The sequence below is a fragment of the Vulpes lagopus genome, chromosome 9, assembly GCF_018345385.1.
Source record: "Vulpes lagopus strain Blue_001 chromosome 9, ASM1834538v1, whole genome shotgun sequence".
NCBI lineage: Eukaryota > Metazoa > Chordata > Mammalia > Carnivora > Canidae > Vulpes > Vulpes lagopus.
In genome coordinates, this window is record NC_054832.1 from 36,270,512 (window position 1) to 36,291,733 (window position 21,222).

At 34.0% G+C, this 21,222-nt stretch overlaps 1 protein-coding gene and 1 pseudogene across 4 annotated transcripts in view; one reads left to right on the top strand and one right to left on the bottom strand.

Moving 5' to 3' along the window:
- The window catches only part of RNF19A (ring finger protein 19A, RBR E3 ubiquitin protein ligase), a 52,898-nt gene extending 32,850 nt beyond the window's left edge, over positions 1 to 20,048 (top strand). For all 4 annotated transcript variants that reach the window (XM_041768657.1, XM_041768655.1, XM_041768654.1 and 1 more), the window contains 8 exons: positions 3,271 to 3,479; positions 7,991 to 8,135; positions 9,088 to 9,250; positions 11,968 to 12,082; positions 12,575 to 12,736; positions 15,170 to 15,383; positions 16,586 to 16,729; positions 17,861 to 20,048. In XM_041768657.1, the coding sequence (XP_041624591.1) occupies positions 3,271 to 3,479; positions 7,991 to 8,135; positions 9,088 to 9,250; positions 11,968 to 12,082; positions 12,575 to 12,736; positions 15,170 to 15,383; positions 16,586 to 16,729; positions 17,861 to 18,551 (1,843 nt within the window). In that variant the 3' untranslated portion in view covers positions 18,552 to 20,048. The remainder of the gene's footprint in view (positions 1 to 3,270; positions 3,480 to 7,990; positions 8,136 to 9,087; positions 9,251 to 11,967; positions 12,083 to 12,574; positions 12,737 to 15,169; positions 15,384 to 16,585; positions 16,730 to 17,860) is intronic.
- Positions 17,171 to 17,347, bottom strand: LOC121499219 (annotated as a pseudogene).
- Positions 20,049 to 21,222: the final 1,174 nt, after the last annotated feature.

A 21,222-nucleotide genomic window follows, 5' to 3' on the forward strand; every position in this document is an offset into this window, starting at 1 on the left:
GTTAAATTAATATTCCTCTGAGGCCAAAGTCAAATATCACTAATTAAGGTGTGATGAACTTATAGGATACAAAAGTAATTGTAAAATTTTAAGAAGTAATTTTTAAAAATAATTTAAAAAATAATCAAATGTTAAATGCTTGGTGTTGTCATGCAGGAATGCTAGTCTATATGTCAGCTTTTTAGTTTGCTCCAAATAATTATACTGCATATTTTTAAAATTCCAAGTAAGTATTCCCTATTTATAAGCAGTTATTCTCTACAAGCTTAAGTCCCTAGACTCAAAACTGTAAGGGATTTTTATCTTAAAGCAATAAGTGAGGCTCTTTTGAAGTTTGATTATTGAGAATAAAATATGTTTTGAGACCTCAGGTTTTTCTCCATACTCTTTCATCTTTTCATGGATATTGTACCAGGTTGTGGAAATTCTTTTGTCATGAGATTTTAAAATGGCAAAGTTGACATTTTGCTTTTCATTCTTGTCAAAATGTGAAGAATTTCCTAATAGGAATTTTTCTTAAAAGACTCACAGCTTAAAATCATTAATTAAAAATTAAGTCAATTCTAAGATGAAATCAGAGAGGGAGACAAACCATAAGAGACTTTTAATCATAGGAAACCACCCGAGGGTCGCTGGAAGGGCGGTGGATGGGGGGGTAGGTAACTGGGTGATGGCCTTAAGGAGGGCACGTGATATAATGAGCACTGGTATATAAGACTGATGAAGCACTGAGCTCTACCTCTGAAATTAATAATACATTATATGCTAATTGGCTGACTTTAAAATTTTTTTAAAAGGAAAAAAATTAAGTCCGTTTTTAAGTTTTGTTTAGTGATATGGTAATATACTAAACAACCTTCTATAAAGGTTAGAATCATGACATAACGTAATTTCTAAGGTTATTTCTACCTTGTATATTTTTATTAAATATGTATTCAGAAAATCTCTATTATTATTAAATTTAGTTATAGCACTCTCAATGTTCATAGTAAGTGTAAATCTATGTCCCTGTTGAATGTTTTGAAAGTTTGTATCTAAATTTGGCTTTCACAGTTCTCACTAATATTGCTGCAATTTATTCTTCCAACACAGTGCACATTTATACTTCAGTTTTCCAGTGAAGTTTCACCATATAAAGCAGTAAGATTTTTATTCTGTATCTAGAATGCCTACCAATGTTTATTTATTTTTTTAAGATTTATTTCAGAGAGAGAGAGAGAGTGTGTCATACAGACTCCACAGTGAGCCCAGAGCCCAACAAACCCAATGCAGAGCTCTATCTCATGTCCCTGAAATGACCTGAGCCAAAACTGACAGTCGGACACTTGACTGCTCTACTCAGGCACCCTCCATATGTTATTTATGTTGATATAGAAAGGATAGTAACTTTATGTCATATGGTCATTAATCAAGCACAGGTACAGAGGTACTGGCACTGTTATTGAAATGATGAATTGCTTGTTTGGCATTCTAAAGATTAAGGCTAAAGCTGAAGCTGATTTTGGCTGAACACTGAGGTTAAGCCAAACTTTGTTGAATGCCTGTTTTATGTTTTGGGAAGACTTACTTGTAGGGAGATTATGCAATTTACATGAAACTATACAGAGAATAAGTGGTAGAAGTGGAATTTTGACCAGGTTGCCTAAACTTTTCTTCTGCCTTAATAAATTGTGACTGACCTTAAAAAATAGTTGATCTTAGCATCATTGTCCCCTGCACACAAACAGATTTCCCCTCTTCTTCCCTCCTTCCTTCCTTCAAGAAAAGCTAGGATAGAAAAGAGTTTTAGAAGATAGTGTCATTTCCTTTTCAGTGAAATTACTATTTTAAAGACTGTTTAGGATTATAATTTGATAGAAAATGGAAGTGTAGAGTTTTTGAGGACTTTTTTTTTTATTGATAACTGTAGTAATAAGCCCTCAGGGAAATTAAACGTTCCTAAATAACCCTTTGTTGATATATCATTTGCCTTTAATTTAATCATGCTTGAACATATTTGTGATAGCAGTGGTAATTGGAGAATTGGTCTATGAAAAATAAAATGGAATTTAAGATGTAAAATTTAAGTTTAAAAGATACTAAGGGAGCAACACGGCTAAAAGTGGAGGAACTTCCTGACTTAAAATTTTATAATTTTACAGATTATCTTAAAATTTAATAAAAATATTGGTTACAGTTACCATTTAAATTTTATTGCCAATAACAAGAGGAACCCTGAAAGCTCATCTAAATTTCCAGGCAAAAGGAAATGTTTGATACTTATAAAAGCTTCTTGTACGTAGATAAGACTTACTTGTGTCTCTTTTAAAGAAGATCAGGGCAGCCTGGGTGGCTCAGTGGTTTAGTGCTGCCTTCAGCCCAGGGCGTTATCCTGGGGACCTGGGGTTGAGCCCCACGTCGGGTTTCCTGCATGGAGCCTGCTTCTCCCTCTTCCTATACCTCTACCACCCCCCCATGAATAAATAAATAAAATATTTTTTTTTAAAAAAAGGATCATAGTCCCCTAGACATTTATTAATTATGTTTTATTTATCACGAAATTTTATTAATTTATCACAAAGTTTATGATTTTTTTGCCGTTAACTAATAGAGGTAGCTGATTCACAGTGATATTTTTAAGTAGGTAACGTTTTAATCTTTGTGATTTTAAAAGTAATAGGTAATTATAAAAATCAGAAATGTATAAATATATAAAGAAGAGAATTAAAACTCTAGTACCAGCAAAAGTACTATTAAGATTTTTGGTGTAGGGGATCCCTGGGTTGTGCAGCGGTTTAGCGCCTGCCTTTGGCCCAGGGCGCGATCCTGGAGACCCGGGATCGAATCCCACATCGGGCTCCCGGTGCATGGAGCCTGCTTCTCCCTCTGCCTGTGTCTCTGCCTCTCTCTCTCTCTGTGACTATCATAAATAAAAAAAAATAAAAAGATTTTTGGTGTAAATCCTTTCTAGTTTTTTCTGGCTGCACATAATACTAATTTAATATAACTTTATATAAAGTTGGGATTAGGTTATCTATATAGTTTGGCATCTTAGTTAAAAATTGAAAGTTAAAAGTTGAACATTGAACCTTGTTTAGCCATTTATGTGTCTTCATTTGTGAATTACTCATTTTTTCCCCATTTTTATATTGATGAGATAGTATTAGGGTTTATGACCATTTGCTCACGCATAAATAGAAAACTTTTTCAGGAATGCATTTAAGTTGGATAATTGTTTTTACTTAATATCTTTTATGTACCATTTTAAATCATTTTTCTTATTCTTCGAAGATATGCTGTGATAGCATTTGGATGTGCTAGCTGTCCAAAATTAACTTGTGGGCGAGAAGGCTGTGGAACAGAGTTTTGCTACCATTGTAAACAGATTTGGCACCCCAATCAGACCTGTGATGCTGCTCGACAAGAGAGAGCCCAGAGTTTACGTCTGAGAACTATACGTTCTTCATCCATTAGTTATAGTCAGGAATCTGGAGCAGCAGGTATTTATGTCTAACTTTTTCTAATAAAATATTTGACATATACAGAGCACTATAGTTATCTTAATAAGAAAAATGCAGTATTCACTTCCTGTTACTACCTTTTCTCCCTTCAGCTTTCAGAAGTGTTTAATGTGTTATTATTATTTCTGTCCCAAAAGTACTCGTCATTTACTATGGAAGAGAAAATGGTATTGAGGTTGGAAAGATTTTATTGTTAAAAAAAAAAAAAGAAAAGAAAAAAGGGAAGTGCCATGGTGATTTATATAATTGATAGCTGAGGATAGTATGAACTATTGTTCATAAAGGTATGTTATGCAAAGCGTAGCAAAGATTTTTAATAAAATCATCTTTTATTTACAGATGTCTCATCTAATTCCAGGATCAAGGATTTACAATCATATCTTAGAGGGACACCAAGAATTTTGTGTCTTTGGCTAGGAATTTTTAAATTACCTGGGGATCTATATGTGAACAATATATGCATCTCCTAAATGTCAAAAATTAAAAAGTTCTGAATCTCTTAATGTTCTTTGAATAAAAATTGAAAAATATTTCCTATTTATAGAATTTCATTGTTTATTGGGATTTCAGTCATTTTTAGAAAAATGCTTTTCTCACTGATTATAAAATGGATAAACTTGAAAAATACAGAAATTTGTCAAGAAAATAATTTACATTCCTACACAGTATATTGAAATAGTCATGTTCTTTATGCTATTAAGGTCTTATTCAATACAATCAAATTTAAAATTAAATAAACTTCAACATTTAATACTTTATACAATGTACACAGATTTTCTTGCTTATTTGCTCATTGACTTGTTTCTGTTGCTTTTTCTGAAGATTTGAGGTGGAACTGAAAAGTATTAATAATAATTTGTAAGTAGGGTCCAGAAGCAATTCAGAGGAGACCTGATATACCTAAACCCTGTAGAGTCAACTGTAGCCATGGAATGGTCCACTTGGAAATGATATCCCTCTTCTCTGTGTGGGCATGGATATTTATTACCAGACATACGTAATGAGTAGGAGCCTGGACTCTGAAATCAGTCTGTCTGGATTTGAATCCTAGCTTTTCCACTAATTCTGTGTGAGCAAGTTGTCTTATCTGTAAAATGAAGATACTAATATGTTTCTGTAAGATTGAAACTTTTCTTGACATATAGTAGGTGTTCTGACTATTTGAGGTAAAGAAACTATAAAAAAGTCACCTGCTAGAGATTTGCATTTATTAATTTTAAAATAAACATCATAATGTAGTCCTCAAATGAATGTTGATCTTTCTCACAATATTCACTGTGGGAGATGTTATGTTTATTTCAGCAATGCTAACCTGGAATGCCTTATTGGTCATAACCTTTAGATCCCAATACAGCTGCTTAGATTATCTTAATGTCAATTTGATTTCTGGAAATGACCAAAAGTTCTTTTGGAGCTAAGTCTAACAACTAGAATATCATACCAAGTTGAATCACTGGTTTAGGGTGGATCCAAAGTTAGATGTCACTATATGATCGAGTGTGATTTTTTTTTTTTTAATAATAAGTAGCTTTGAAAGCAGTTCTGAAAGAAGAACTTCTCAAATGATTTGAGCCAAATAGTAGAATTGTTGGAATAAATATAGCCTTCCAAGGTGATTATTTTAAAAACTTCATTTGGAATTTTTCCATGTTCAAAAATCTTTTAATTCTGAAAACTTAAAGTACATGCATTTTTACCTCCAATGCTCTAAAAATCAAAGCTCTCAGAACAAATGCTTGTGTTAGAGTATTTTTTGATGTAATCTCTAAAAAACTTGAACTTGGCTACTCATTGACTTGTGGGGAAAAAAAAACAAAAGGGAACTACCATCTAAAATGATTTTGTTTATTCCCCTTGTTCCAGATATCTTGGTATTTTTTGTCTCCTGCTATCATGATACAGTGAAAAATTGGCTGCACTTGTAATAATAATTGCTTGGCATGATAATAATTAATTGGCTCTTTCTTTCTGGTCAATCAGCTGAAGATAAATATGCTTAATCATCTGGTACATTAAATAATTTGTATTATGATATAATTATCTTTAAACTGTGACAATATTACATCTACATGAGACACTTTATTATAGCTAGGAAGTTTATGCACTTGGAGTTAACATTTTAAATGAACTACATGTTTTTTATTTTTGTTACTATATTTTCCCCTTTATTAAAAATGTTTTATTGGCTTTCCATCTTCATCTCTGACTCCTACTACTAACAGCCCAAAAGATAACCACTGTTAACATTTTGTTATAAGTCCTTACAGGTAATATGGTTGGAGTGGGAAAGTTTTTAAACAGATTTTGAGAACTGTATGTTTTGTAATTTGTTGGGTCCCCCCCCCCCAACATGACAATAGCCCATATTTTAACAGTAAGTAAAAATATAATGATTTAAAAACAAAACAAAACAAAACCTTTGTCAAGCACACCTTAAATAGAAATGGGAAACTTTTTCTTAATATGAAGTTGCTGTGGATTTCTGCTCAGAGAAGGGGGCATCAATTGACCATCTAATTAGTAAAACAGCCCCTATTTTGGATTTTTGCATTTGAGAATATCTTGAGAGAGATATATAATTTCTAATTTAAGAGACAGACAAAACAGCCTTTTATAGATAAATAAGTACACAGTGGAAACATGCAGGTACGGATCTATAAAGAGACATCAAAAATACATTGCGGGATCCCTGGGTGGCGCAGCGGTTTGGCGCCTGCCTTTGGCCCAGGGCCCGATCCTGGAGACCCGGGATCGAATCCCACATCAGGCTCCCGGTGCATGGAGCCTGCTTCTCCCTCCGCCTGTGTCTCTGCCTCTCTCTCTCTCTCTCTCTCTCTGTGACTATCATAAATAAATAAAAAAAAATTAAAAAAAAAATTAAAAAAAAAAAAAACAAAAATACATTGCTTATGGTGTTAGTTCTTTAATATGTAATCTTAGCATATTAAAAGGCTGTTTTGTGCTTTAGAACCATAGAATGAATGAATGTTATCTTTCATTTTATTCTGAAGATTGCATGTATCAGAGCCAAAGTGGGGTCTCTTTACTCCAACCTCTAATTCAGATATTTACTGGTATACTCTGGAATGAGGAAGTTTATTGATTAATATGCCACTTAAGCAGATAGTATTAGCATTTCTTAAATTTGAAGTACTAGACATTATATCTGCTGTGAAAGCCAGCTTTTTTAAATTCATGCTTTAATTCATGCTGTGTTAAAATGTTAAAAAATTTTTAATGCAGGGGATCCCTGGGTGGCTCAGCAGTTTAGTGCCTGCCTTCGGTCCAGGGCATGATTCTGGAGTCCTGGGATCGAGTCCCACATCAGGCTCCTTGCATGGAGCCTGCTTCTCCCTCTGTCTGTGTCTCTGCCTCTCTCTCTCATGAATAAATAAATAAAATATTAAAAAAAAATTTTAATGAAGATTTTATGTTCTTTGGGTCATTTAAATCATGACTTATGAATATTTTTAATTTTTATATTCTAGTATTTATCATTTGTCTTGGTCTGACTGCGTAGAGTTATCAGTTTGCTCAAAATTGTTTGAAATTGTTAAAATACTAATTGTGAGCTTTGACCAGTTCTTAAGTTAAAAAACAGCTTTGGCCCTAAAAGAAGCACTAAAGAAACCTGAATTCACTGATAAAGCACAGGTGAAATTTGACTGTAAAACTTTTAGAAAGGAAAATATAGTTTAATGCTTATCATGTAAGAAAATGGAACAAATACTTGAATTCAGCAGCTAGTACTACCCATATCTTTTAATTGTGTGTAATTGGAAAATATAACTGGCTACCAATAATAGTAAAATAATTTACTGTTTGCTATTAAATAGATGGCAAGGTTCAAAATAGTTGTAGAATTTGAAATAACTCTTATTCTATGTCAGTGATTTCGAAATGTGCCATTTGATTTTAACGTGGCACCTGTGTGCATTGTAACCATATTATTATATACAAAAAGAGTACAGCAACAGCATTTGAATAAATTATTTTTTAAAAGACAAAGATAACTATTCTGCAATATAAAGAATATCTAGATTTTAATAAAGTAGAGATGATTTGAAAAGTTGTAGAATACAAAGTGCCACTCAGAGAAGATAGCAGTGGGATAGGAACAAAGAAACTTCATGTAGTTTGTTTGGAGTTCGCCTAGGGGCTGTCCTTGGTTCTCCTGTCTCTTTTTATTATTTTGTTACTATTTGTTCTCATTGTTCCACTATTTTTTAAAATGTTTACAATTTGAAAATTTAATGTAAAACATGTTCCTTTTCTGAGAAAAGAAGAAAAATACTTTTTTAAAAAAAGTTATATAGATGTTCTTTGTAGCATTTCTTTTGGAAAAATATATGCTAAAAATAGTTGGCTTAAAGCTATCAGTTAACAAACTATGTAAAGATTTTTTGGCATTGCTACAATTGATTATCTATTAGACATTGTTATTTTTAGACCGGTTTTATGTAATAAACATCTCTTTATTTTCCTAATAGCTGATGATATAAAGCCATGTCCACGATGTGCGGCTTATATAATAAAGATGAACGATGGGAGCTGTAATCACATGACATGTGCTGTCTGTGGTTGTGAGTTTTGTTGGTTATGTATGAAAGAAATCTCAGATTTACATTATCTAAGGTAAGTGTGTAAAAGGAGCTATTTAGTCTGTGGTCATACCACCCTGAATGTGCCCTGTCTTGTCTGATACTGGAAGCTAAGCAGGGTTGGAACTAGTTAGTACTTGGGGGGAAGGGAGAAAGAGCTCTTTATATCTAAATCTTTTATATATTTATTTTAGATAATTGGAAAGAATATTAAAGATTTTTAAACATGATGCTTATAAGATACTGAGAAGAATGTGTTTTATTCTAGTTACATAAATTTAAAAGGAACCAAATTATTGTGTTAGTCACTCGGGATTAATTAGTCAAAAATAGCAAACATAGATTTCTTCTTTTTTTGTTTGTTTTGTTAAACTTAGAAGCTAGTATTTTATACTCCTATGTAGCTTATACTAGGTCATAAATATTTCCATATGATTGTCTTATATATAAATTCCCTCATTTAGTCCACAAAGAGAATTGTGTGCCTAAAAATAAGCATGTTTTGCATTAATTTATTCTTCAAAAGCTAACCTAACATTTTTAGGATAATAGAGGACTCAGGATAAATATTTAACTTGAATACCAGTTATCACTTTCTTTTTAAAATAACTGATGGTGGACAGCCCGGGTGTCTCAGCAGTTTAGGACTGCGCCTTCAGCCCAGGGCCTGATCCTGGAGACCTGGGATCAAGTCCCACGTCAGGCTCCGTGCATAGAGCCTGCTTCTCCCTCTGCCTATGTCTCTGCTTCTCTCTCTGTCTGTCATAAATAAATAAAAAATCTTTAAAAAATAAAATAACTGATGGTAGTTCTTACATTGATATTTGGGGGAGGGGTGGTTGTGGAGGGCTTTAATGAATTCAAGGAAAGGAAAAAATAAAACCTCACTCCTGAGTATGAGAATTCTTCTTTAGAATCATTGCTTTAATGTAATATAGTCATCGGTTATGTTTTAGAGCAGTTACAGTTATAATTTTTTCAATTAGTCCATCAGGATGTACTTTTTGGGGGAAGAAACCCTGGAGCAGAAAGAAGAAGATACTGTGGCAGCTGGGAACACTTGTTGGTGCTCCCGTAGGAATTGCTTTAATAGCTGGCATTGCTATCCCTGCAATGATTATTGGCATTCCTGTATATGTGGGCCGTAAGGTAAAATGCTTATTAATTCTTTATTAGTTTAAAATCTTCAGGTTTAAGATTGATATTGATGATTTTTGTTTTTTGTTTTGAAAGATCATTTTTATGATCATTTTTATACTGAAATATCTTCAGTATAAAACTATTTTTTCATAAGGTAATAAATTGTCAGTGTTTGGCAAACTTGTATGTATCCATAAAAGGTAGACTTGCTTTAAAATTATCTGAATCTGAAAACTTTAGTACATTTCCTTTCTAACTTTAAGTATTGAAGGACACACCTGCTATTTTTCTCATGGGTATATCCTTGTAAAGTTAGGTCTATAAAATGTTAATAGCTAAGTAACATATGCCCTCAAGGCAAAGAATACTTAGCCAGTTCCTGAATTATTTTGAACTTTAGTTCAAAGGTTTTATTTTCTTAGATTACTGCTATTAATATGCTGTTCTGTAGATTATAACAGTCTTGTGAAAGTCCAGATACCAATAATTGCCACTGGCCTATGAGTGATGAATTCTACTTCATTAGCTAAGCAATCTCTTTTGAAAGATTAAAGGACCATTTATGAAGTGGCTAAGAATTCTGTCTGTGTTAATGGAATCGCAGAATTGAGAAGTAACTTTAGAAATTATCTGAGGGGCTCCTGGATGACTCAGTGGTTGAGTGTTTGCCTTCGGCTCAGGTCGTGATCCTGGGGTCCCGGGATCGATTGAGTCCCACATCAAGCTCCCTGCAGGGATCCTGCTTCTCCCTCTGCCTGTCTCTCTCTCTCTCTCTCTCTCTCTCTCTCGAATAAATAAAAATCTTTTAAAAAACAAACTCCCTAAACTTATTTAAGGTCCCAAACATAGTAGCTGATTATAATAATCCTTCATGTAGTTACCCAAAACAAGGCTTTGCTGAAAGCAAGACTATTCAGATACTTGGAAATAGAAGTAGAAGGGAAGGAGAGACTGCACACATCTACAAATAATTCATAGAGGAGAGATCTCATTGTTCATGTCTTAGGTGCAGTTTTAAGTCCTTCTTTTTTCAAACGTATACTGAAAGGGTTGAAAGTTGTTGAATTAGTTTCCCATTGAAACAATGCTCTCTGTGCTATTTAGGGATATAAGTCAGCCCAGGAAAACTTGTTAGGTTGATAAAGTAGCTAAAAGCTTAGTCTTTATTTACAATAACAAATAGAAAATGTGGCACAAGACAGTAAAACAAAAAATTAAGTTGAACCAGAGATAGAATAATATGATCACTGTGATTGAACATTGGTGCTTAAGGATGCAAAATTTTCTGGAAGATTCCTATCTACTCTGTCAGTTTTTAGCTTTGGCTTTTCTCTGCTTCATTGCTAAGTTTTTCAGGAATGGTAGTGGGGAGAGGAACAAGAATTAACTGCAGTTCTGAAGGTTGATGAAAGATGCCTTGGGGAGGGTCTGCCATTTCTGCGTGCATGGACTATTTAGGGAAGTATAGAGACTCATTTCCTAGGAACTTAGTTAATGCTGGCAGGATTCTCACTAGGAAATGTGAATGCTTCTCGTCTCATGCATGCTTCATCCACCTTCCCGCCCCAGCTTTCTCACTGTTTCCTGTCTCCTACAAGGCTCATTGTACAAGACAACCACATAATAGATTATTTTATTAAATCTCACCTGTAACATTGTGCATAAGTCAAGTATTTTAGAGACTACCCATACATTTTTGGGGGCTATTTTGAATCTCTCTTGAAACAGAGGAGAAATATACTTTATTAGCTTTAGCCCTTGCAAACCATGAAACCAAAGAGACTGAGCTGTTCTTGAAGTTCAAATATCTTACAGACCACTTTCAATGTGATACTAAATTCTATTTATTAATTCTATTTAAAATTGTTTATTATCTCACAAGCCACTTCTAATGTGATATTAAATTCTATTAATCTAAGTTCATATATCTCACAAGCCACTTTCAATGTGATATTAAATTCTATTTATTATAATACAGTACCTGTACTGTACAAAGATGCGAAGAGATCTAACTCCTGTCCTCTGGAAGCATTATTTATTCTTTTTTTCCTCTTTCTGCCTTTTACTTTGAACTATAAATGAGATCCCAGGATTCTGAGTCATTTGATATTTTTCTTTATAAAAAGGGATTCAAGAAAAAAATTGACTAATTTAGTGATATTTGCTTCTTAGTACTGCTTGTTAAGGTCAATTTAAAAAAAAGTGTGGCAGTCTCCCCTAGAAACCAACTTTTATCATTTAGGGATGCCTATTTAGAAAGAAACCCATGGAATGCTAAATTTATTAGAAGTAATCCTATTAGTCAAGCATCCAATTCATGACTATATTGAAGATAATATTCTTAATGCCTTTTTCTTTGCTCAAAACATGATTTTACCCTTCTTGAATAAGATTATACATTTACTCAAGACTGTTTAAAAGTAAACACAAAGTAAAATCTATTAAATCGCTGTCTTATTTAAGCAAATTATTAATTTGCTTAATTATTAAGGACTTAATATTAAGGACTTAATAATATTAAGTCCTTAATTATTAAGGACTAAATTATACATAAGAATATGGTTCAAGAAAAATAGAACAATTATCTTGAATTAGGACACTTAAGTGAATGAAATTATGAAAGAAATCACTTTAATTACTAGCAAATGTAGATCTATTTCATTTAAATTAAATATATAACGTGTTTTCTCTTTAAACCCCCACCCCATTTTTATTTTTAATTCAAGATTCACAATCGATATGAAGGCAAAGACGTTTCAAAGCACAAACGGAATTTGGCCATAACAGGTGGTGTAACATTGTCTGTAATAGTATCTCCAGTTGTAGCTGCAGTAACTGTAGGTAAGAAAATGCTTAAAAATACTGATTACCTCAAATTTTATAAAATTTAAGTTTTACAGAAGGATTTTTTTCAAAACATAGCATTATATTGCAGAAGATTAAGAGAGTTTTTTTTTTTTTTATTAAGGACAATATAAGCTAAGCCTGCAGAAAGCCTCTCATTGAGTGACTGTATTGGTTAAAAGTATTATAGACTCAGAAACCTAGAGTTAGGATAATTGGCAAATTCTTATTGGCTCATACCCACCTTTACCACTTTCTCAAGCCTTGGCTCTGAAAAATAAAAAGGTTTACATCTTTTTTTCTCATGCGTGTCACCTAAGAGGTTAGAAGCTTTGAATTTGTCTCTTCACAGCTAGATAAATCCATTTTGGGCAAGGATTGAAAAACAGCAGCACTTTTCTCCTATACACTTTCTCTTGAAAAGGCTTTCTGAGAAATGTTTCTGTGATTATTTTTTAACTTACAATTACTAATTTAATTCCTCTTTAGGTATTGGTGTCCCTATTATGTTAGCCTATGTCTATGGTGTTGTTCCAATTTCTCTCTGTCGAAGTGGAGGTTGTGGAGTCTCTGCAGGCAATGGAAAAGGAGTCAGGATTGAATTTGATGATGAAAATGATATAAATGTTGGTGGAACTAACACAGCTGTAGGTAAGTCTTTTAAGCAAAGGAAGAGGATGTACTTATTAATAGTTTTAGTTGGGAGAATAGGTAACATGCAAATTAGAATTTCCATTGCCCTCCTTTCACTAGGCCTAATAGCGTTCATCCTGAAGTACATCAGTGAAATGAACTGCCTGGGAAAGGTGAATGGATGAAAGAGGTTGGAAGAGTCCTGGGTACCTAACCTATACTCGAAATGTAATGTTGTAGAAATTCTAGACTTTTAATCTTAAACTTTGCCTGAAATAATACAAATTGGTAAAACAGGATATGAAGAGAAAGGTAGTTCATAAAAGAAGTATAGATAGCTAGTGAAGAGAGAATATCTTTAACCCAATGTTATTCAAAGAAATATTAATTAGAACAATAACTGGAGAGTGAAAAGGCCCTCATAGACTGCTAGTAGGAGTAAATCTTAAGAAATGTGTGTGTTCTATCTTCTGGTAATTCTTATTATAGAAATTTGTCTTCAGGAAATAATCAGGCAGATGTGCAAAAATAATGTCCACTTTCTTACCTCCCTTTCTCTATTGAACCCACTCCAATCAGATTTGGTCCCTACCACTCCATAGTTTTATCTCGACCACTCCACCAGAGCAGAGTCACGAATGACCTCTGTGTTACCAGATAAAATGGTCAACTCTTGGTTTTCATCTTAATATAACAATACACCTGACATGGTAGACCATGCCCTCCTTCTTGAAACATTTTCTTATCTTCAGAGAAACCATTTCTCATTTCATCATATCTCCTAATCATTCCTTCTTAGTCTTCATCTACACTCATTCCCTGAGTCATCTCACCTATGAAATAACATGTAGCCTGACCACTCATACATTTGTATCTAGGCTAGAACTCGCCTCTGAACTTCATGTTTGTATATCTAACTCTCCTCGTTAATCTAAATATCTAACAAGAATTTCAAGGTTAACTTGTCTGTAACTAAACTCTTCACTCTAAAACCTGTTCTCTCTAGTCATCATCCACTCCTCATTTGGTAGCCTCTCCATTCTTGCTGTTTGGACCAAAACCCCTCACTTAGAGTGATTCCTCCTGTTCCCTTCTTACCTTACATGTGATCTGACAGCAAAATCTGGTGCTCCCTTCAATATTTAGCCATAATCTAACCATTTCTCATCCTCTCCACTTTAGTCCAAGCTACTATCCTTTTTTTTGGATTTTTCAGTCCAAGCTACCATCTCTATCCTTTTAATAGCCTATTATAATATAGCCTCTTTAGCTGATCCATCAGTTTCTCATCTTTCTGCTCACTATTTTACACTGTGTCTTTCTTATGCTCAGAACTCTCTTAGTGCTTCCAACTGTCATGGAGAAAAAATCCACAATCCTTATCTTGGACTATATGGCCCCACATGATCTGTCCTGGGTTGCATCTCTGAACTCCTCTCTTGTCACTCTTCTATTTAATACCACCCCTTCCTTGATGTTTTTGAGGATGCCAATTACACCGCCACTTGCAGGCTTTTAAATTGGCCTTTCTCTCTGCCTGGTATAGTCTTACCCCAGATAATTTTATGGAATATAGTGGTATCAGGTCTTGTAATAGCTTTTATACAATTCAGTCTGTAGAACATACCAAGAAATCAGCTTGTGGTGCACTTTATTGACCTGGAGAATAATAAGCTCTTTAAATGAAACCCTTATTGAAAACACATATTTTCCTCCAACAGTCAGCTAAATTTTTCAACAGATTTTTTATAGAATTCCTAAATCTTCTGGATTTTTTAAAAGAAGTGGTGAGCTTTTTTTTTTTTTTTTTTTTTTTTGAGGATTTCAAGCCAGTTTATTTTAGATTGAAGGTAAAAGTTTGATTCCTTAAAAGCACTTATTCACAGTCTGTAATAAGTTGTTTTTTGTTTACTTGGCTTCTTAGGGATGGGGGCTATACCTGTCTTCTTTGATATTGTATTTTTAGAACCTGGTGCTTGATTTCACCATCTTTATTTATTTCCATTAGCATACAAAAATCCCAAAAGGAGAAAGCCAGTTTTCTCCTCACATTTCTTCTCCATCCTCATTTCCTTTTTCTTCCTTCTTAATAGGAGTATAGTTGACACAAACGTTACATTAATTTCAAGTGTACAACATAACAATTTAACAAGTTTCTACATAATGCTGTGCTCACCACAAGTGTAGCTACCACCTATCATCATAGAAAGCTATTACAGTAAAAAAAGTGGTAACCATGTAGTACTGAGAGTCAGTCCCTAATCCAGTTTTACACTCTGAGATAGCTCCCTGTCCTTTTACCCCATAGTTATGTGTTCCTGACTCTAGATGTCTTTCCTATTCCTGTGTATGTTGTATAATGAAAGGTCCTTTCTGAAATCATGGAGGAATTTAAGAAGAGGGAAATTAATAATCACACTTATGTAATTTCTTTAAAATATTTACATTTAGACACAACTTCAGTAGCAGAAGCAAGACACAACCCTAGCATAGGGGAGGGAAGTGTTGGTGGTCTGACTGGCAGTTTGAGTGCAAGTGGAAGCCACATGGATCGAATAGGAGCCATTCGAGACAACCTGAGTGAAACAGCTAGTACCATGGCCCTAGCTGGAGCCAGTATAACAGGGAGTCTGTCAGGAAGTGCCATGGTGAACTGTTTCAACAGGTAAGAAAAATGTCCTTTCTTTGTTTTGTTTTTTTGTTTTTTGCTTTTGTTTTTACTTCTGTTATCTCAGGTGTGAATTAGATGAGAATTTTGAATGATTATGTAATTATGTAATCATTATGATTATTTGTAATCCTATGTCAGGGCTGAAAACAGCAATATTAAGAATGAAATTTAGTGGTAAACAGTAAAATTTTTACTTGTTTGAATTTTCTGTCTATATACCCATGCTGTGATAAAAACCAAGTCTAAGGCATAGCATTCTATTTTTCCCTGCATTTGTCAGATTTGATATGAATCTGTGTTGGATCTGCTTTGGTGGACACAGTAAAGGTAGTGCTTAAGCCTGGACCTTACCTCTGGTGGTGGCAGCGGCTAGATGTTAGAAAAGGAAACACTGGCTGAGGCTTGGGGGGAGCAGGTGGAGTCAGGATGTGTGAGAATGTGTCAGCTGAGGCCAGGGTAGTCTAGTCCCTCGGAATCATTTTGTGTGTTAGTGCTTATTTTGTTCTCATCAAGTCTTTTAAAACAGCCATACATATAAGTAGGAAAAATTAAAGCATTTTTATCTTCCTTTGTTTTTCTCTAAGTCACTATTCTTGACTTCTGTTTATTAGCTTTGTTGTTTTTCTCTTAATGTGGGATAGTATACATGAATTAAAAAATAAATGGTCATATTAATCTTATTTTTGGGTAGCTTTTATTTTTTTTTAGGTAGCTTGCTTTTATACTTTTAAACACAAACTTAAAAGTTATAGTAGTGTTTATTATGACTTTTTTTTAAAGAATTGGGTATTAAATTTATAGGATCATTTTTAATATATAGATGCTCCAGATGTTTTGATCCACTGATCTGTCATGTAGACTGGTTTTTAATGTATTCAGATATTGTTTCACACTCAAACATGGCAAATAGAGATTTAATTAAAATCCTTTATGTCCTTTCTATGTCACTCTGTTACTACCTTACTTGGCAGACAGCTAATTTTTCCTATTTTATTTGGATGGCTGGTACTGTTTATTTGCTGCAGTAGAATTTGAATACTCAAATAAAAGGAAACTAATAGAAAATGCTGATAGTTGTTTCTAAAATAGTTTTTGTTACTAGGGTTCTTATCTGAATGATTTGAAGATACAATACATATTATAGTAGTCTGATATTATATGTTATTTCAGTTTTTATCTTCTCCCTGCTCTTTAAGGTTGGAAGTACAAGCAGATGTCCAGAAGGAACGGTACAGTCTAAGTGGAGAATCTGGCACAGTCAGCTTGGGGACAGTTAGTGATAATGCCAGCACCAAAGCAATGGCAGGATCTATTCTGAATTCCTACATCCCATTGGACAAGTAAGGAAAGAACTATTAAAGAGTTAAAGTAGTTTTCAGATTGTTTTTTGTTTCTTTATTAAAGATTTTATTTATTTTAGAGAGAACACGAGTAGGGAGAGGGGTGGAGGGAAGAGGGAGAGAGATATCCCAAGCTGACTCTGCACTGAGCACAGAGGACAACTCCAGGCTCGATCCCACGACCCTGAGATCATGACCAGAGTCCAAATCCAGAGTTGGACACTAAACTGACTGAGCCACCCAGGCACCCCTTAAAATTAATTTTAAAAGAATTATTCCTATCGGACAAAATTATCATAAATAATGGTTACCAGCTATTAGGTTCTCCAGGAAGAGAAAATGATGAGATGTCCAGAGTAGGCAAATCCAGAAAGTAGATTAGTGGTTACCAGAGGCTGGGGGCAGGGAGGCATGGCAGCAGACTGCTAGTGGATAGAGGGTTTCTTTTGGGAATGATGAAAATGTTCTGAAGTTAGTTGGTGGTGATAGTTGCACAACTATGAATATACTAAATAAAAACCATTGAATTGTGCACCTTTAAACAAGTGAACTTTCAATTAGCAATAATCATGCCTCGGATAAATTTCATTGGCTATGATACTGCCACTGCACAAAGCTAGGTGAGTTTTGTGACATGTAAATTATATCTCAGTAAAATTCTGGAAAAAATTGGAGAAGGTAACATAGTACCTGGAATAGCATAAGCAGTAAATGTAGCTACTTCTATTTTTTTTTTAATTGAAATATTATTATAAATACAGTCCTTGGGGTACCTGGGTAGCTCAGTCAGTTAAGCATCTGCCTTCAGGTCAGGTCATGATCCCAGAGTCCTGGGATCAAGCCCCACGTTGGGCTCCCTGCTCAGTGGGGAGTCTGCTGCCCCCTCTCCCTCTGCTCGCTCCACCCCTGCTTGTGCTATGTCAAATAAATAAAATCTTAAATAAATCAATGAATAAATACAATTCTCTTATTTCAAGTAACGTTTTAATAGAACATATCCTGCATTAATTTGTTCTGATAGTTTTATGAAGTCATTGAATTTTTCACACAGAAATCTCTCTCCCTTTGCTATTACCTGAAGAAAAATAAAAAATTAGAAAGTTATTTACATGTGTTACTCTTATGTTCCAGAGAAGGCAACAGTATGGAGGTACAAGTAGATATTGAATCAAAGCCATCCAAATTCAGGCACAACAGTGGAAGCAGTAGTGTGGAGGATGGCAGTGCCACCCGAAGTCATCCTGGTGGTTCATCCAGTGGCTTTCCTGAAGGTAAATCCGGTGCCACCAAGTGGTCCAAAGAAGCAACAGCAGGGAAGAAAGCAAAAAGTGGTAAATTGAGGAAAAAGAGTAACATGAAGATAAATGAGACCAGAGAGGACATGGATGCACAGTTGTTAGAACAACAAAGCACGAACTCAAGTGAATTTGAGGCTCCATCCCTCAGTGACAGTATGCCATCTGTAGCAGATTCTCACTCTAGTCATTTTTCTGAATTTAGTTGTTCTGACCTAGAAAGCATGAAAACTTCTTGCAGTCATGGTTCCAATGATTATCATGCCCGCTTTGCTACTGTTAACATTCTTCCTGAGGTAGAAAACGATCGTCTGGAAAATTCCCCACATCAGTGTAGCATTTCTGTGCTTACCAAAACCGCTTCATGTTCAGAAGTTCCACAATTGAATCATATTGCTGAAGAACATGGTAACAATGGAATAAAACCCAATGTAGATTTATATTTTGGTGATGTACTAAAAGAAACAAATAACAACCACTCACATCAGACAATGGAATTAAAAGTTGCAATTCAGACTGAAATTTAGGCCTGTAAATGCTGTAAATTAATTACCATTGAACAACCTTGTTTGGAGCTGGTTGAACTACATGTGACTACTTTAAGTTTCAAGTTACTAGCAAATGCCGGGTTATATAATCTAATGCAGATACGTTTTCTGTGTTCAGCAAAGCATTGTGTTTCATGTGGATCTTAATTACCAAACTTTGAAATGAAGGCTTTAAAAGTGCATTATTGTAAGGACAATAATTCTTAAGAGAAGTATGTTTTGTGTGTTGCCACAAAACATTACTTGAAGCACATACTTGTGTATTTAGATAGAAATTTGGCTTAATTTATAATCAATATAAAATACTAATACAGTTAGAAACATTCTTACAAAGAAAACTTGAGGTTGAGAGATAAGTGGTTAGTGACATTTTATTGAAACCACTATGGGATACTGTTTAAAGAACATTGCAGGTTACTCTCAGTATATGATACTCTTTGTAACATTTCTATTCATAACTGGGCATAAATTTCTTTTTTTTCATATGCAATGTGGATATATAAAGCTTAATGCAGCCCATTTGCTACCATTTGGATACTTAGACACTTTGAGCAAGATTGTGGCAGAATTTCTTTGAAATAGAAATATCTGGTACTCTATATATCTTGTGTATTGTTGATGCCATCTTAGAAGTAAAATGTAAAGGTAGGTTATTATGTATACTGATAGCACCAAATAAGATGTATAAAACTACAAAATAAAATTCCATTAGTTTGTAAGTATTACAAAAAAGTCACGTGACCTTCTACCAAGAGGAAGTTTGCACCCCATTGATTCTTGGTGCCTTTGAAATAGGCTGGATCTTAAGGACCTAGTTGTTTGAGGATTTTGCTCTTTTGTTTTCCATAATGTCCTCTCTAGACACCTTGGATTATGTACACAAATACAAGATAAATAAACATAAATATGATTAATAATAACAATGCTGAAAAAGTATTGGCCTACCAAAGACACACTCAGGCTTTAGTGAATACATAACCTCAGTTTTAAGACATGCGTATCTTCTCCAATCATGAAATCAAAGCACAGTGCAGAGTTTGTACCAAGTACTAAGGAGGGATCTACGTATGGCTGGCTTTATTTTCTTTTGCTTTTGTTTATGGAAGGTGTTCAGCTGACATAAACAGAAGTTGGCCAAAATACTGCCTGTACTGTTAATTTCCTATATAATTTACTTAAATAAATCAGGTTAACCTCAATGATAGTAGTTGAAATGTTCCATCTTACGTGTTTCTGTTAAGTATTACCATTATGGTGCTACTGAGCGTTTTCTTTTATAAAAAGAAAAATGCCATGGGCTGCAGTCTTCTTCCACCATTTTTTCTCACAAGGTCCATTAATATGCTTATAACACTAGTGCCAGTTATTTTAGTTGATAATGCTTATTATGATATTTGTATATTTGTTTGCATTCCAATTTTGTTCAATAGTGAGTGTGTAAACTGCATATATTAAATAAATGTAAATACTAATGTATTGTTGCCTTATGGTTTGTGTGCAGGTATTTTTATAAGAATAAGAATAGTCATTTGGCACATGACAATTATAAATATTTCAAGCTTTTGAGATGATTCTATATATTGATCTCAGCCCAAAAGGAAGCATTTACTGAACTTCTCAACAAAGTGTTGACACACAAAGAATCCTTTCTTCATGTCTAATACCTGTCTTTCTTCTAGAAATAAGCTGTTTTATTATCAGCATATTTCATTTTTTAAAGTGAATTGGTTGGAAAGTAAATAGATCTATCCTTAAATTGTGAAGAGAAGTATTCTAAGTCAGAAAAATAAAAAAATCTTAGAAGACTGTTCTAAGAAATTCTACTCTGGCAACATTAGATCATGAAACCAGAGCCATTTAAATTGAAGGTAGTAATTGTAATCAAATGCTTTCTATCCTCATGGCCTTTATATAATACATCAGTGATTTTTCTGATTTCCTGTTACATAGTTAATACTTAATGAAAATAATATGTATGAATTTGTTGATTACCTTGACATTTCTGTAAAAGGCTAAAGATTAAATGGAAAGCTAAACGACTTTTGGAGGAATACAACAAAAAGGGTGCCATATAGGAGGTCAGTTCCTCTTCTGTTTGTACCCTCAACCTGTACCACCCTGGTCTCACTTGAAAAAAATGATATAAACCTTTCAGCTGGCTTCAGAAGTTCCTTCATCTCTCAGGAGTCATTCAAACTTGAATTTATTTAGTACCAAACCAAATTCCCCTGGAGCTCAACTCTAGGACTAGCCTAGATAGAACAAGAGAAGACTCCAGGGTTCAAGGCCTTATTAACTCACCAAAATCTTTGAAAGACCCTTTGTACGTTGCTTTCTTTAAGGTCTGTGGGGGGGGGGGGGGGGGGACATCACATAGTAGTGGGAGATAATACAAAAATTATAATGGTATACCCTACTGTTAATTATATAGACTACATCTTAACTGGATTCTCTTAAATGTACAAATTCATAGCTTCAGAGCACTGAATTAGCTTTTATGTTAAATTCACACAATCCTCGGTCTTATTTTTGGCAAAAATTGGGTTAATTTGTAAATATGTAAGACTTTCTATAGCATATTATCTAGTTAAATATAACTTTGATCACCAAAGGACTAAGTATATGTTAAAAACCATCATAGCTATTAATT